Source organism: Manacus candei, unplaced genomic scaffold (genome assembly GCF_025592945.1).
Source record: "Manacus candei isolate 608988 ecotype Guabito, Panama unplaced genomic scaffold, ASM2559294v1 h1tg000037l, whole genome shotgun sequence".
In the NCBI taxonomy this organism is placed as follows: Eukaryota; Metazoa; Chordata; class Aves; order Passeriformes; family Pipridae; genus Manacus; species Manacus candei.
Window position 1 is genome coordinate 15989650 of NW_026138085.1, and position 12475 is coordinate 16002124.

Here is a 12475-nt window from a genome sequence, read left to right on the forward strand (position 1 = left end):
TCAGATCTCCAAGGTGTGTCTGGGCTGAGCATCATCCATCCCCTCAGACACTCTGGGAGTTGGGAAGGTTGGAGTTAAGCCATGACAGGCAGGTTGGCCTCGCTCCCTGCTTTATGGAATTGAACTCTATTAATATCTCCCTGCCTAAAACAGGTGAAAAACTTATTACAGAAGACAACTCTTGAACTGGCTTTGTACAGGCAGGTTCATGCACGCTGCTGTGGGCATTGTGCCTGCACTGTGGGGTTTTGGGACCAGCCAGGAGTTTGAGTTCATCACTGGGGTGCCTGGAGAGCTGTGAGCAATAACACAGCCTAGTAATAAAATCCTTCATTTGCAATAAATTGATTCTTTGCCTTTTCCTTTAAGAGTGACATATAAGCCCACGAGAGTTTAAGGTGAATTTCCCCCTCTTCTTCCCCTCAACGCCCAGAAAACCCATCTCAGATTGATGGGTTTTGTGCTGTCTTCACCAGGCACTGTGATTTCCCTGATTAATCACTTGGCTAATAAATTGCACCAAGTATGCCTATTGAACAGCTCATTTTTCTTCAGCAGCTTGGACACGTGGTCAATTTTACAGAAGAAAAATGTGCCAGGAAATGCCAAGAAGGCAGAAAAAAAGAGCCATTCTTTGATGACTCCAGCATTTGCTGAAACAGGGCTGCACCCTTGCCTGTGGCCTCCAAGCCAGCCAAGTATTCACAGGAAGATGTGGATCCCATTCAAGTTTTTAAAGCTCTGTGATGAGCCCTGTGCTCCCACCACGCTCCACAGGTGGAGGGTCGGGCCCAGCAACCACAGCCCACACCAGCAGACCCACAGAATGGTTTGGGTTGGAAGGGACCCTAGAAAGATTTATTTCCAATCCCCTTCCATGGGCAGGGATGCCACCCACTGGATCAGGTTGCTGGTTGGTATCATCAGGAGAACGAGGAGTGTCTGACAAACAGCAACACATTGCTGGAGTAATTTGGATTTCACAGCTTGCCTTTGCTCCCACGAATAGCAAATCTAGCAGCGTTTTTCCCTGCCTGCTACACCAGCTCCTGGTGCAAGAAGCTGTTCCTCTGAGCATCCCAGCTCACAGCAGAGCCTCCCCTGCAGGTTTTGCTCCAAATCTGCAAAACAAGACTTAAATCTCCAGGAGAAAGGTGGTTACCTCGAATTACAGAAACTTTTGGGCATGGGGGACTCTGTGAACATCCTCTTGCTTGGGCTTGCCCTTCCAGCTGTGACAAATGTCTCCAGCTGCGTTTTCCAAGGGCTGGCTGAGGTCTGGCGATGGAAATGTAAATGGAAATGCAACAGAAGTTCAGGAATTTGCTTTTCTCAGGCAGAGTGGCTGCACCAGCAGGGCTGACCCAGCCCTGCATCCCCACAGAGCTGCATCCCTGGGATGCTCCATGGGCTCTCCTGTCCCTGGGTGAGTTTGCTCTGTGTGACTGCTCACTCCAACAACACGAGGTACACAGAAAACACTGCTTTATTGACTGCATTTGCCAACACATTGAGGAATGCAAAGGGGTTTTTCATAAGCAATGGGCCATGGTCCCAATGTGTATTAAAGCATACACTGTATCTAAACAGGATGAAAATAATGGCAGACAGAGCTATTCCAAGGCAACACAAATAGCATGCATAATACAGTCTCACACAGAACGAGTTTGATAACATTATATTGCTTTAAGGATTAACTAACATGGAAAATGTACAAAAAGGAGAAATAGGTTTTTGCATTAATGAAAAATACATTTTTTCTCTACAAAGGAATTTCTAATACAAGAAAATAAATATTGCAACATAAGCCAAAAATAATTTAAAATTGCTCTTTTCAATATATTTTCAATATTTCTCTTTTGTATTAACAAATGGCACATCACGTTCTTTGAAACAAAGAAAACAGAAGGGTTTCTCCTCCTGCGACATTCATATCGTTTCCTGTAACTGATGTGAAGTGGGTTGTTTTGGATGTGGAATGGTGCAAACTGGGGGGGATTTCTTTAAAGAACAACCAAGCCTCACGTCCTGCCCTGCAGCATCCTCCTCCTCCTGCATCCTGCATCCCTCCCAGCTCTGTTCTGCATCCCCCCTCGGGGTGGGCTCCGTGGGACAGCAGGCATCCTAACCCCATCAAAGAGGTGCAAGCAAAAAAAAAAAAAAAACAGGAAAGAAAAATAACTGAAAGATGGGTGTGGGGAAAATGGGAGCGTGGAATGGGAGCTGCCCTTGGGAAACTTCCACAGCCATCGGGGCTGGGGCTGGTGTGGGGGGCTGAGCTCCATCAGGGCATGATGCCTTGTGCATCCTCACCTCAACAGCTGCTGCTTCTCCAAGGAAACAGGTGCTCTTACAGTGCAAATGTCGATTCCTGCAGTTTATACATCTTAAAAGACAACATTTCTCTACTAAAATAAACCTTTTTTTTTTCTTCTTCTTTCTATTCATTTCAAAATACATTTACATTAACATCAAAAATATTTTCCTTGTGCATTTTCTCTCCAGAACACCAGACTCTCCTGCTCCGAGGACGCACCAGGCAGGGGATGTTCTGGGGTGGCCACAGCCCTCCCGCCACGGTCCAGCCCTCACCCAGCCCCATGGCTCACCAGAACCCCTTCCCCTCCTCTCCAGTCCCACCATCCCATTCTTCTCCCTGTGCCCCACCAGCCCCCTCAGCTTTCCCCACCTAAATGCCATCTCCTTATGGCAAAACACGATGCCTGATGTTTTGGGAGTCTCTCAAACTGGTTTATTGCCCGGTGCTGGTGGTGCAGGGTTGGTTGTTCTTTAAAGTGTCCCCCTTTTTGCTTTCCTGTACTGAGAAGACAAGTAGTGCAGAAGCTGATGAATGGAGCTGTGTACAGCGAAATTTGTGGATTGCTTTTTTTTTAACCATAATTGAGTGAAGCACACGGAAGCAAGATTCATTAAAAGGCAGCATATTGATTATTGTTATGACTCTTATACTAGGATACTGGAGCTAAAGCTAGCAAGCCTGATAAGATAAACTAAGTCCTATTTACTGTATTTAACATTATCTGAACATACTGAGCCTTAATTAATGAGCAGATTTTCATTTCCAACCTCAGTGGATTATGCTAATTTATAACAAAGGTGGTTCCCGTTCTGTTGGTTTTTTGATGTGGTTTTTTTTTTTTTTGTTTTCCTTCCCCCCCACCCCCCCACTAATAACCTGTGTCACATTTTTCCCATCTGAGGAAGATTCCTCCCCAGGCACGGTCAGTCTCAGCCGGGTGAGTGTTGGGCTCAGGCAGGGCTGGGCATCCCACCCGGAGCCGCCGCCGCCGCTCGCCGTGCCCGGGATCAGCTGGGCTGTCAGCGCTGATCTGTGCTGCAAATTTTACCAATAATAAGGACTTTTGGAAGGCTGATAAAGATGATCTACTCTAAAACATCAATCGAAAAGAGTCTCAGAGTTTCAAAAAGAAAGCTCACAGTGAAATGAGCAAAAAGCATCGGAAACCAAAACGGCAGGATGCAGTCTCGGAGCAGCAGCATCCCTCGGAGCAAGCTTGGAACCTAACGCCGCAGCAGTGTGGTATGAGTGTGTCTTTAGTCCTTGGTTGCTAAATAACTTCCAATTTTTTTTTTTCATAGTGACAAGTTTCCGGTTTCTGGCTGTGCTGCTTGACTGTCAAAATATTTCTTTGGCATCCACAAAATTCTTTGACTGATTGGTTTGACAATTGCAAGGTTTTTTTTGTTTAGTGATGGGTTTAACCGGTTGCAGAAGTGTCCCAGGTTTGGGTTGGTTTTATTTGTGATTTTTTTTTTTATTATTTTTTAACATTTTTTATTTTTAAAAAACAACAACAACAAAAGTTTCAGTGAATTCCTTTTTTTTTTTTTTTTTGTTCCCTGAGCTCACACTGGGGTCACTCCAATAAAACACGTAGCATGACTTAACTGTGACCTTTGAAGCCAAAACCGAAGTAATGGTGCAATTAAGTGCAAACATGGAAATTCGCCTGACTTATAGGTAACATGGGCTTTTAAACAACATTTAAGGCTTATTGGGGACATTTTATGCATTAAATTATTGTAATATTTATAATGTCAGCTTCTGTGAATCACCCCTCCACAACAAGTCAACAGCTTGTAACCAGGATTTAAGGAATAAAAAAAAAAAACAAACCCCAAAGGATGGAGAGGAATAAATTCACCATTTCCACTGTAGCGTTTTGTAGGAAAACACAATGGTGATGCCAAGGGTTGCCATTTCCCCTCGGTGATGGCACGTTTGGCCTTGGGGCCATTGTTTTGGTGTGCAAAGGGGATTTCAAACGTGCCAGCCCGGCATGGTGGGACCAAGGCAGCATCACAGAGAAGCACGGGCAGAAAAAATCGCTCAACTTCCCAGGTTACACCAACCCTGACTCCCCACGGTGGTTTTAAAGGATGCTTTTCTCCTCCACCCTGCCCCACATTTCCATTTTCCAGCTTGCTGCCAGCTGATCCATTCACCTGAGTAAATCCCTTCAGTTTTCCTGACCTCAATGGGGGCAGGGATGGGGGGGAAATTTTGCATCCTGGCCCCTGGACGGATCCCGACCAGATGGAAAGGTGAGGGGAAAAACAATGACCGAGGGGGTTTTTTTCCTAAAAATAGAAATGTAACATTGCTCTCTTCCACCCCAAGCGTTTTCCTCCAACAAGCTTTTTGTGCTTTAGTCATTAATTATTTTAGTATCGCTTATTTTGCTTCCTCGTCTCCGCACACACGGGCGGGAATTTCCCCTCCCACAGCTGGTCACTGCCGGACCCTCTGCTCGCTCCCTGCTCTGAGGGCAACCGTCCCGGGCAGGAGCCTGCCCCTCATTAAATAATGCCCGTTAATTGAACTGTCATCCCTGCAGAAAGCACGGGTACCGGCACCCTCCACCCTCCGGGCACCCTCGGCATCGGTCCTGCGGGGCGCCGGCTTGCGTTCCTGGGGAGTGGGGTCTGGCAGGGAGCCGGGGAGGGACCGCTGCTGTCACAGTCATCGATGTCGGTGAAGCTGAAGCTGTATCTCAGGCGTATCGAGAAGAGAAAGACAACAGTGCCGAACTTCCAACTATATACACATATTAAAAACCCCCCTCGCCGTGATACCAGGCAGAAATCGGACATGGCAGTTGGAACTGGGTTGAGGCCTCGTGGAGCCGGCGTGGCGGGAGGAGTTAGGACGCCAGGATGCTCATCCTGACGATGTCCTCGCCGGCCGCGTCCAGCTGGCCCCGCTGTGCCCGGCCGCCGCGGGACTCCCCGTCCGAGTCGCTCATCTCGGCGTCGGAGAAGTATCCGTCCGTGTCGGCGTCGAAGCGACGCAGGGGAGCTCCGCCGGCGCCCTCGGGCTTGGGGGGCTGCGAGCGCCGCGCCCCCCGGCTCTCCTTTGGTAATTTGAACCGCACGATGGTTTTGGGGCTACCTACGGAGTCAGGCACTTTGGCCGCGGGGCTGGGCTCGGGCTGAGTGCAGCGCGGCGTCTCCTCCTCCTCCTCCTCCTCCTCCTCCTCCTTGCTGACGCAGCCCCGTGTCCCGGCAGGGGCGTGAGGCTCGCTGGCTTTCTGAAGAGAGCCCTTCTTGGCCGCCCTTTTGGCCTCGCCCGTCCCTTTGCGGTCGGTGGGAAGCTTCGCCGCCCCTTTCTCCGACTTGCTCGGTCTGGAATCCAGAGCGAAGGGCTTGGCGGGATCATCCAACAAGTTGCTGGCGTTGGTAGTCCAGGGCTCCGAGCCCTCCGGGTGGCCCCCGCCCACAGCGGGGGGGCTGCTCCGCGGCAGCTTTTTCTTAGTGTTCGTTCTCGTTCTGCTTTTCACTTTCTTTGTGGCCTCGCTCTGCCGGAACGGGGACCTGAGGGAATGGTCCATCATGAAGCTCAGCAAGGTCTCCTCGTCCTGGAGGAGCTCCTCGGAGAGGCCGGGGGTGTTGTCCTCGTGGTGGGCGTTGTTGAGGGACCACTCGCTCATGGCCATGTTCTCCGCCGTGATCTGCACCGACTGCGCCAACCAGCTGTTGAAGAAGGTCCCGTCGATGGGGAAGGAGGTTGACAAGCCTGGAAAAAACAAGAATGGGAGATCTGCCTCAGAAGCCAGGAACACGCACATTGTCCTCCACCACCACTGCCAACTTCACCAAAACTCCCCGGCACCGGAGAAACACTCAAAAGGTCAACTCTAACACACCACACCAGGACAGAGGAGGGTTTACTCCAGCACTGATGCTGAATTTGGGGTTCACTGAGATCACAGCACGACAACCTGAGCTGTCCTTCACATGCCACACTCCATGAACCTCCCTGAATCCAAATCAAGCATCTTTCTTTAGCAAAGACGTCAAGCAATGACCCATCCCAGCAAGGGGGCAAATACATTCCTGTGCAAAGGTGGCAGACAAACAATCCAAGCATACGCTGAAAAATTTGGTGACAGAGCAGGATTTGTGCCCAGGCAAGGGGTGACAGGTTCCCCAGGGAGCAGCTGCCACTAGGCCACCATGTGGGCCAGCACCAGAGCCAGGCAGCCAGTGTGGTGATGGGACTGGTGCTATATCTGCATGGGAGGCAGGTCTGAGAACATCTTGAGAGGTGAGGAGGCTGAAGAAGAGGAGCAGAGATTAAGACTGGAATGGAAAAAGCTGAAAAACTTCCTAATAATGATCTCTGAGAGCAAGAGTGAGTGTTGTGGGCTGGGCTGGGTCTAATTAGCAAAGGCACACACCTGCACAGGCACAAGCATTGTAATCCCAGAAACAGAAACCCACGGATTCAACATCAGAGCTGGTTTTATGGATGCAGGAAAAATGAGGTTTGATTTTGGATTTCCTTTGAAGCAGTCACTCTGGCAACAGAGAGGGAAAGAGCAGTGGCACGGGCAGGGTGAGTCACGTCCACAATGTCTGCTGCTTGTGGTGACAGCTTTGCATCGCCCTCACCTGTGAGCAATGATGGGATGTGACCCTGCACCCCCTGCACCTTACCATGGTCCTTTTGGAGGAGACAACACCCCACCCTGGCACCTGACCAGGGGCAGTACATGCCATGAGAACTCCCAGCCCACGTGCTGTGCTCACCATCGCTGCACAGCACAGAGGACACGGGGGAACAGCCCTACCACGGGCTGGGTAAGTCTGATTTTATCCCCCAAAAGCGAAATCACACTCCAGCAGCACATCACAGGTTTTGTAACACGTTCTCCCAATCCTGGGGCTACGGGGGTGGATTTTACACCCCCTGCCCCACCAGGGACTGCATTTCAGTCCCAGTCTCTCTCACAGGACCTGGATAATTCAGGTTGAGTTCTACAAAGGAGAGATGGAAGGTGTAACTCCACCGTGTACGTGCAGGAGGGATCAGGGGCTGGGACTCTTAAACCCTGCTCCCCAAAACAGGGAGTCTCCAGTGGCACGAGTCAGCTCCACACTCATAAAATCAGACTTACCCAGTTGTCCCAATACAGTTTCGTTGACTGATTTCCTTTTCTCTGTCTTCTCAGGACTATTTTTTCTACCATCTCTTCCTTTCCTTCTTGGGTCACTTTTCTTACCCTTTGTCCTCTTCCCAGTTTGTTCTGGCATTTTTTAGGAAAAAAAGGAAAACGCCGTGTGAGACGAGGCACCAGGGATGCTGCAGTGAACAAGTTCCCCTGGGGACACCCCACAGTGGAGACCTGGAGCAGACCTGCAAGCAACTCCAACACAAAGGGGGAACAACAGCCACTTTTTGGAGAGCTGTTAGGCTATGGTCTCTGTATTTCAAGAAAATCTGAATCCCGTAGGTTATATAAAAGGTTTGGGCCTTGGAGAGGCCACAGGAGCAGCCTCACTGAAGGCAGGGGCCCCGCTGGAGACCCTGCAGCCACCAAGGTGCCCCCCTGGACCAGGGTTTTGGGGTGAGCACTCACAAAGGAGTAACCCCAAATCCTGCTTGGACACCTGCCAGGAGGCTGACCTTGATTCGATTTGACCTTTCAGCAACAGCAGCTGCTCACACTCAAAATGTGCAGGGGTGATAAAAACCCCAAAATTACATAAGTACATGGAGCAGGAAAGATGACCAGGATTGCCCATGGAAAGGCAGGGAGCAAACTCTTAGCTATGCAGACATTCACCTAAAAATTAGCATTTCCTAACTGGCTTTGAAGCCCTACTGGAATTATTCCTCCTGGGTAAACAGGACAAATGCCCTATAAAAGTACAACCTGCATTGCCAAGTAAAATACTTACAACAGTTTTTACTTACTCCATTAGGCCAATGTCCCTCAGAAGTCCATGCTAAAAGTTCTATTAATTTTCAGAGGGGAAAGATATTGCCCTTAAACCAAAATGTGGGTGGCTGATGGAAGTGGATGTGAGACAGGCAGTTTTTCAGAGGCTGGCCCATAGGCTGAGCAATGATTTTAAGGAAGAAATCGGTTTATTGTGTCAGCCAGCAGCAAATCCTCAACAGACCTGGCAGAGAGGCCAAGGAGTGGATGGGTCAGAGGGAGTAACCCCAGCTCTCCCCTTGCTGTGGCAGTGGAAATGTACTGGGTGAGCTGGGGAGGGAATTTGCATTGCACCTGCCTGAGTCTGGATTAACAGAGGATTTACAGTCCTGGGGTTGCCAAGCCAGGAACCCCTCCTGACCCAAGGACTCGCAGGAAGAAAGAAAAGCAAAGGCAAAACTGGTATTTGCCGCGTTCCTGCCAAGTAACGGGAGGAAGGCAGACACATTTTTCAGTTCCCTTACAAAATCAAAATCTTAACTTTGTTTAGACAGCACAACGGGGCTGAAGAGAAACCCGAGCAGCACTTTCTGAAGAGGAACCTGTCAAAATAGTAGCCGTGTTTCAAAGCCAGACAGTGTTTACTTTTCACTCCGTGCAAGAAAAATACAGGGAGGAGAGGAGGGTTCATTTTACACGGGCAGTTCTCACTGATTTTATTAAGAATCTCCTGCTTAAATGATCATTTGACAGCGGGAAAAATAAACCCCTCCTGTTCTGAGTTTTATGTGGGAGCCAGTCCAAAAAAACCTTTGTGCCAAAACCATCTTTGGAACAACCCCAACAGATCTCGGTCGATGGCTACTGTAACAGCAGTTAAAAACTGGCCTCATCCGGCTGGAATAACTGAGACTTCTTCCTTTCTCCAAGGAACCCCAGGTATGGAGAACAGCCCTGTCAGGAGCTGTGGGGGGGGATGGAACCATCCCCTGCTTCCACACCAGTAAGTGCTTTGTAATGCTGGAAAATTCAGCAGTGAGTTATCCAAAGCTTTGGTCCCACTGGGTGCTGAGTATCTGCAGCTGTAGGTACCATCACCTGGCAAAGGAACTCCTCCCAAGCTCAGGAGACTCCATGGACTGATGACAAAAGGTGTTCAGGTCCTTGATGTCCCCCCGGTACAGGAAGGACCCAGATGTCCAAACCACCTGGAGATTCCAGGACTAAATCCCGGCAGCTGGGCCCTTTCTCTGGCAGCAGTGACTCCTGGGACCTGGGTGCCAGAGGGAGCAGTCAGTCCCTGCTCAGGCTCAACCAAAAAGTCCATCCCAGGAGAGACAAGCAGCTCATCCCAGTGGGTTCAGAGTGGAAAATGAATGGGTAAACACCAGCCAGGTGGGGCAGGAGAGAAGAGCATCTGCATCCCAGAGTCTGAAATGATCCCTGAACATCAATTCCCAGCTGGGCCACCCTCTCAACTGGGGGTTTGTCTCTGATCACTCACCAAGAACAAACATCATGGGAACAGCAGCCGTGCTTTTCCTCAAGTACACATAACATTTTGGGGAAAGACAATTGCACAGCACTGGCACTGGGCAGTGCAGACAATCTCAAAACACCATCAGAAGAGCCCCAACACAGCTCCCCATCATTGGTTGGCATCTACACCCCACTGGCAAGGCCCTGGTTCAGCTCTCCCTGGGAGGATTTGCCAGTTCCTACCCCATCACTGCATCAGAGACAGGGTCAAGCATGCACTGGTGGTCAGACTGCCCAAGGCATTTTGGGGAACACAGGTCCCCAGGGGCATTTCCAGCTATCTAACACCTTGTCTGCAAGGGAGGTGAGCTCAAAAACCCTTCCTGGCACACTACCCTGCACCTGTCTCCTTCTGAGAGCTGCAAATGATGAACTGGGTTCACCCAGCTGAACTGAAAAGCACCCCGAGGTCCCCTGAGATCCCCCTGAAGGCCAGAGAACCCAGGAGCACAGTGCATGGCACCTGCCTTCAAGATCTGAGCTTGTTCCTCTTGTCTTCTATCTGTATTCCTGAGCTGGATCTCCCACCTCACCACCCCAGTCAGCACATCACTGCTGGGAGCACCACCCAGCACAAACATCCCGGGTGACAGGGAATGGATGTGCAGTGCAGGGTCTCCAGCTGGTGGGAACAGCTGGGAACACCACTTTGTGTGTGTTCAGGCTGGCTCAGTGAGGACGTAGAGCAACACACGGTGTCACAGGGACCAGGATTTACAGGTCCCACAGCTCCTTGGAGAAACCCTGGGGTCCAGCCACCCCTGTCCCCATCACTGCCTGGCTTTGGCCATCCAGAGGAATTCACACGGGCCTGAGTCACAGGCATCTCAATATACACATCCCTCAGCCTCCAAAACTTCAGTGAAAGGAGACTTTTGTCAAGGAAAGCTCAGCCCAGACGGTTCCTGAAGCAACCCCAACCATGTGATGGTTTCAAACACAACTCCAAAGCCACAAACACAACAACCGTCGGAAGCGGCTGCCAAAGCGCCAGATGCTGCTGCTGGAAAAACTGTTCTGCAGCCATGGGGTCTGCTCTGCCCTGCCACCAAAGGGAAAGGAGGAGAAGGAGGAGGGAGCAGGAGCTGTGGGCTCCGGCACTGCTTGTGCAAAAGGAAAAAGAAGTAGGACAAAAGGAAATCAACTTTATTTCAGTTGCTCAATAAAAGTTGCCAGAGGCTTTGCATGCAGCAGCATGATCTCCACTAATGGGTACGTGGAGCAGAGAGCTGCAGCCCTCCAGAGCTGAAGGAGCTGGTCTCCTGGAGCAACAGACCCCCCACCAGCAGCTTAACCCTTGATTCCTGCCAGAGCCAAAGGAAAATGAGAAGAGCCCAAAGCGGGGCTGCCACCGGGCCAGGGAACCAGCTGCCAGGGATCAGCCCCGTGCCCAGGATTTACCATCTCCTCCCAAACAGCTCCAGCTCCACGAAAGGCACCAAGCACTGCCTCAGCATCCCCATCCAAGCAAATGCTTGGTCCTTCTGACTGATTCCCGGGGAGAGGAGGATCAAGAGGGGTCTGTGAAAACAGGAGCTCCAGCTCACTGGTCATCCAGGGTCTGGCCTTATTTTTGTATTTCAGAGTCAACACAGGAACCATGTGTTCCAAAATAACACATCAGGGGAGGGGGCAGCTCTGGCTTCCTTGGGGTGGGGGGCTTGGGCACCCAACTTTGGCTTCAGAGGATGGCAGGGACAGTGGCTGCAAACCAAGCTCTGGGAAGCAGTACTGACCTGGGTAAAGATCCTTCTCAATAAGCTTCATCTGGAGATGGAAGATCTGCTCTTGCAGTTTACAAATGGTGTGTTTCATTTTCTCCCGTCTTGTCACCATGTAACAGAGATTTCTTACCTACAGAAACACAAGAAACAGTGTCTGGTTTAGGCAGGGTCAAAACAGGTCCCCTCAAGTGGCATTGCTGCTTCTGCTGCCCAGGGAAATCCCCACTGCCTGGGATTGGGTCCTCTTCACCTCACCATCATCTGTGTTCCACCAGAACTCCTACCAGGGCCCTTTGGGTGAGCCAGGACTAGCAGTGAGGGCTCCTGATCCAAACTGTGGAATACATATGGGAAAAAGCATGTGGTGAATGATTCCCAGCCTAAACCTCTCTGTTCTGGCTCCAACAAACAAGACCTCAATGGGGGCAAGGAAGGTTGGCTGGCTTCTCCAGCACGGGCACTGGGAAGTCTCAGAAGGAAGATGCTGTAGAAGGACCATTATAACAGAGTTCTGGAGGTCCAGCTCCAAGCCCCTGAGCACTGTGCTGAGCCCACCCAGCAGCTGCATCATGCACGTCCTTGTCACAGAGACCTGCACCAAAAAATGCCAAATGCTCAAAAGTACCTTGGTACCCTGAGTCAATATACCAGTTCTCACCCACAAATTGATCCTTCTGCAGGGAGGGAGAGACCCTCTTCCCACAGCCAGTGCAGGGAAGGGGCAGAGCTGGGATGGAGGTGTCCATATCAGGCTAAGAACACTGAAAGCCTTACAGAACTGTCTGATGCCCTAAAGCAGGTACCAGGGCAAAGCATAGAAAACACAGCAAAATACCCCAGTGATGCTGGCCCAGGTCAGCAGCAAGTGCAGCTCCCAACCTCAAATCTGGCCCCTCTATTTGGTTACTCACCCTTGCTCCACATCTACCTGCAAATCCCTGCTGCATTTTGTCCCAGCCCAAGGAATTTCATTAACCACGGTGCTGGGGTTGGAACCAGGTGATC

General features: G+C 50.5%; 1 protein-coding gene across 2 annotated transcripts in view; it reads right to left on the reverse strand.

The window, feature by feature from the left end:
* Positions 1 to 1468: 1468 nt before the first annotated feature.
* The window catches only part of JADE2 (jade family PHD finger 2), a 72188-nt gene continuing 61181 nt past the window's right edge, over positions 1469 to 12475 (reverse strand). Inside the window, exons 10-12 of one of the 2 annotated variants that reach the window (XM_051794060.1) lie at positions 11483 to 11600; positions 7443 to 7571; positions 1469 to 6058 (exon numbers count right to left, since the gene is read on the reverse strand). In XM_051794060.1, the coding sequence (XP_051650020.1) occupies positions 5187 to 6058; positions 7443 to 7571; positions 11483 to 11600 (1119 nt within the window). In that variant the 3' untranslated portion in view covers positions 1469 to 5186. The remainder of the gene's footprint in view (positions 6059 to 7442; positions 7572 to 11482; positions 11601 to 12475) is intronic. The other variant, XM_051794061.1, reaches the window with a different exon arrangement.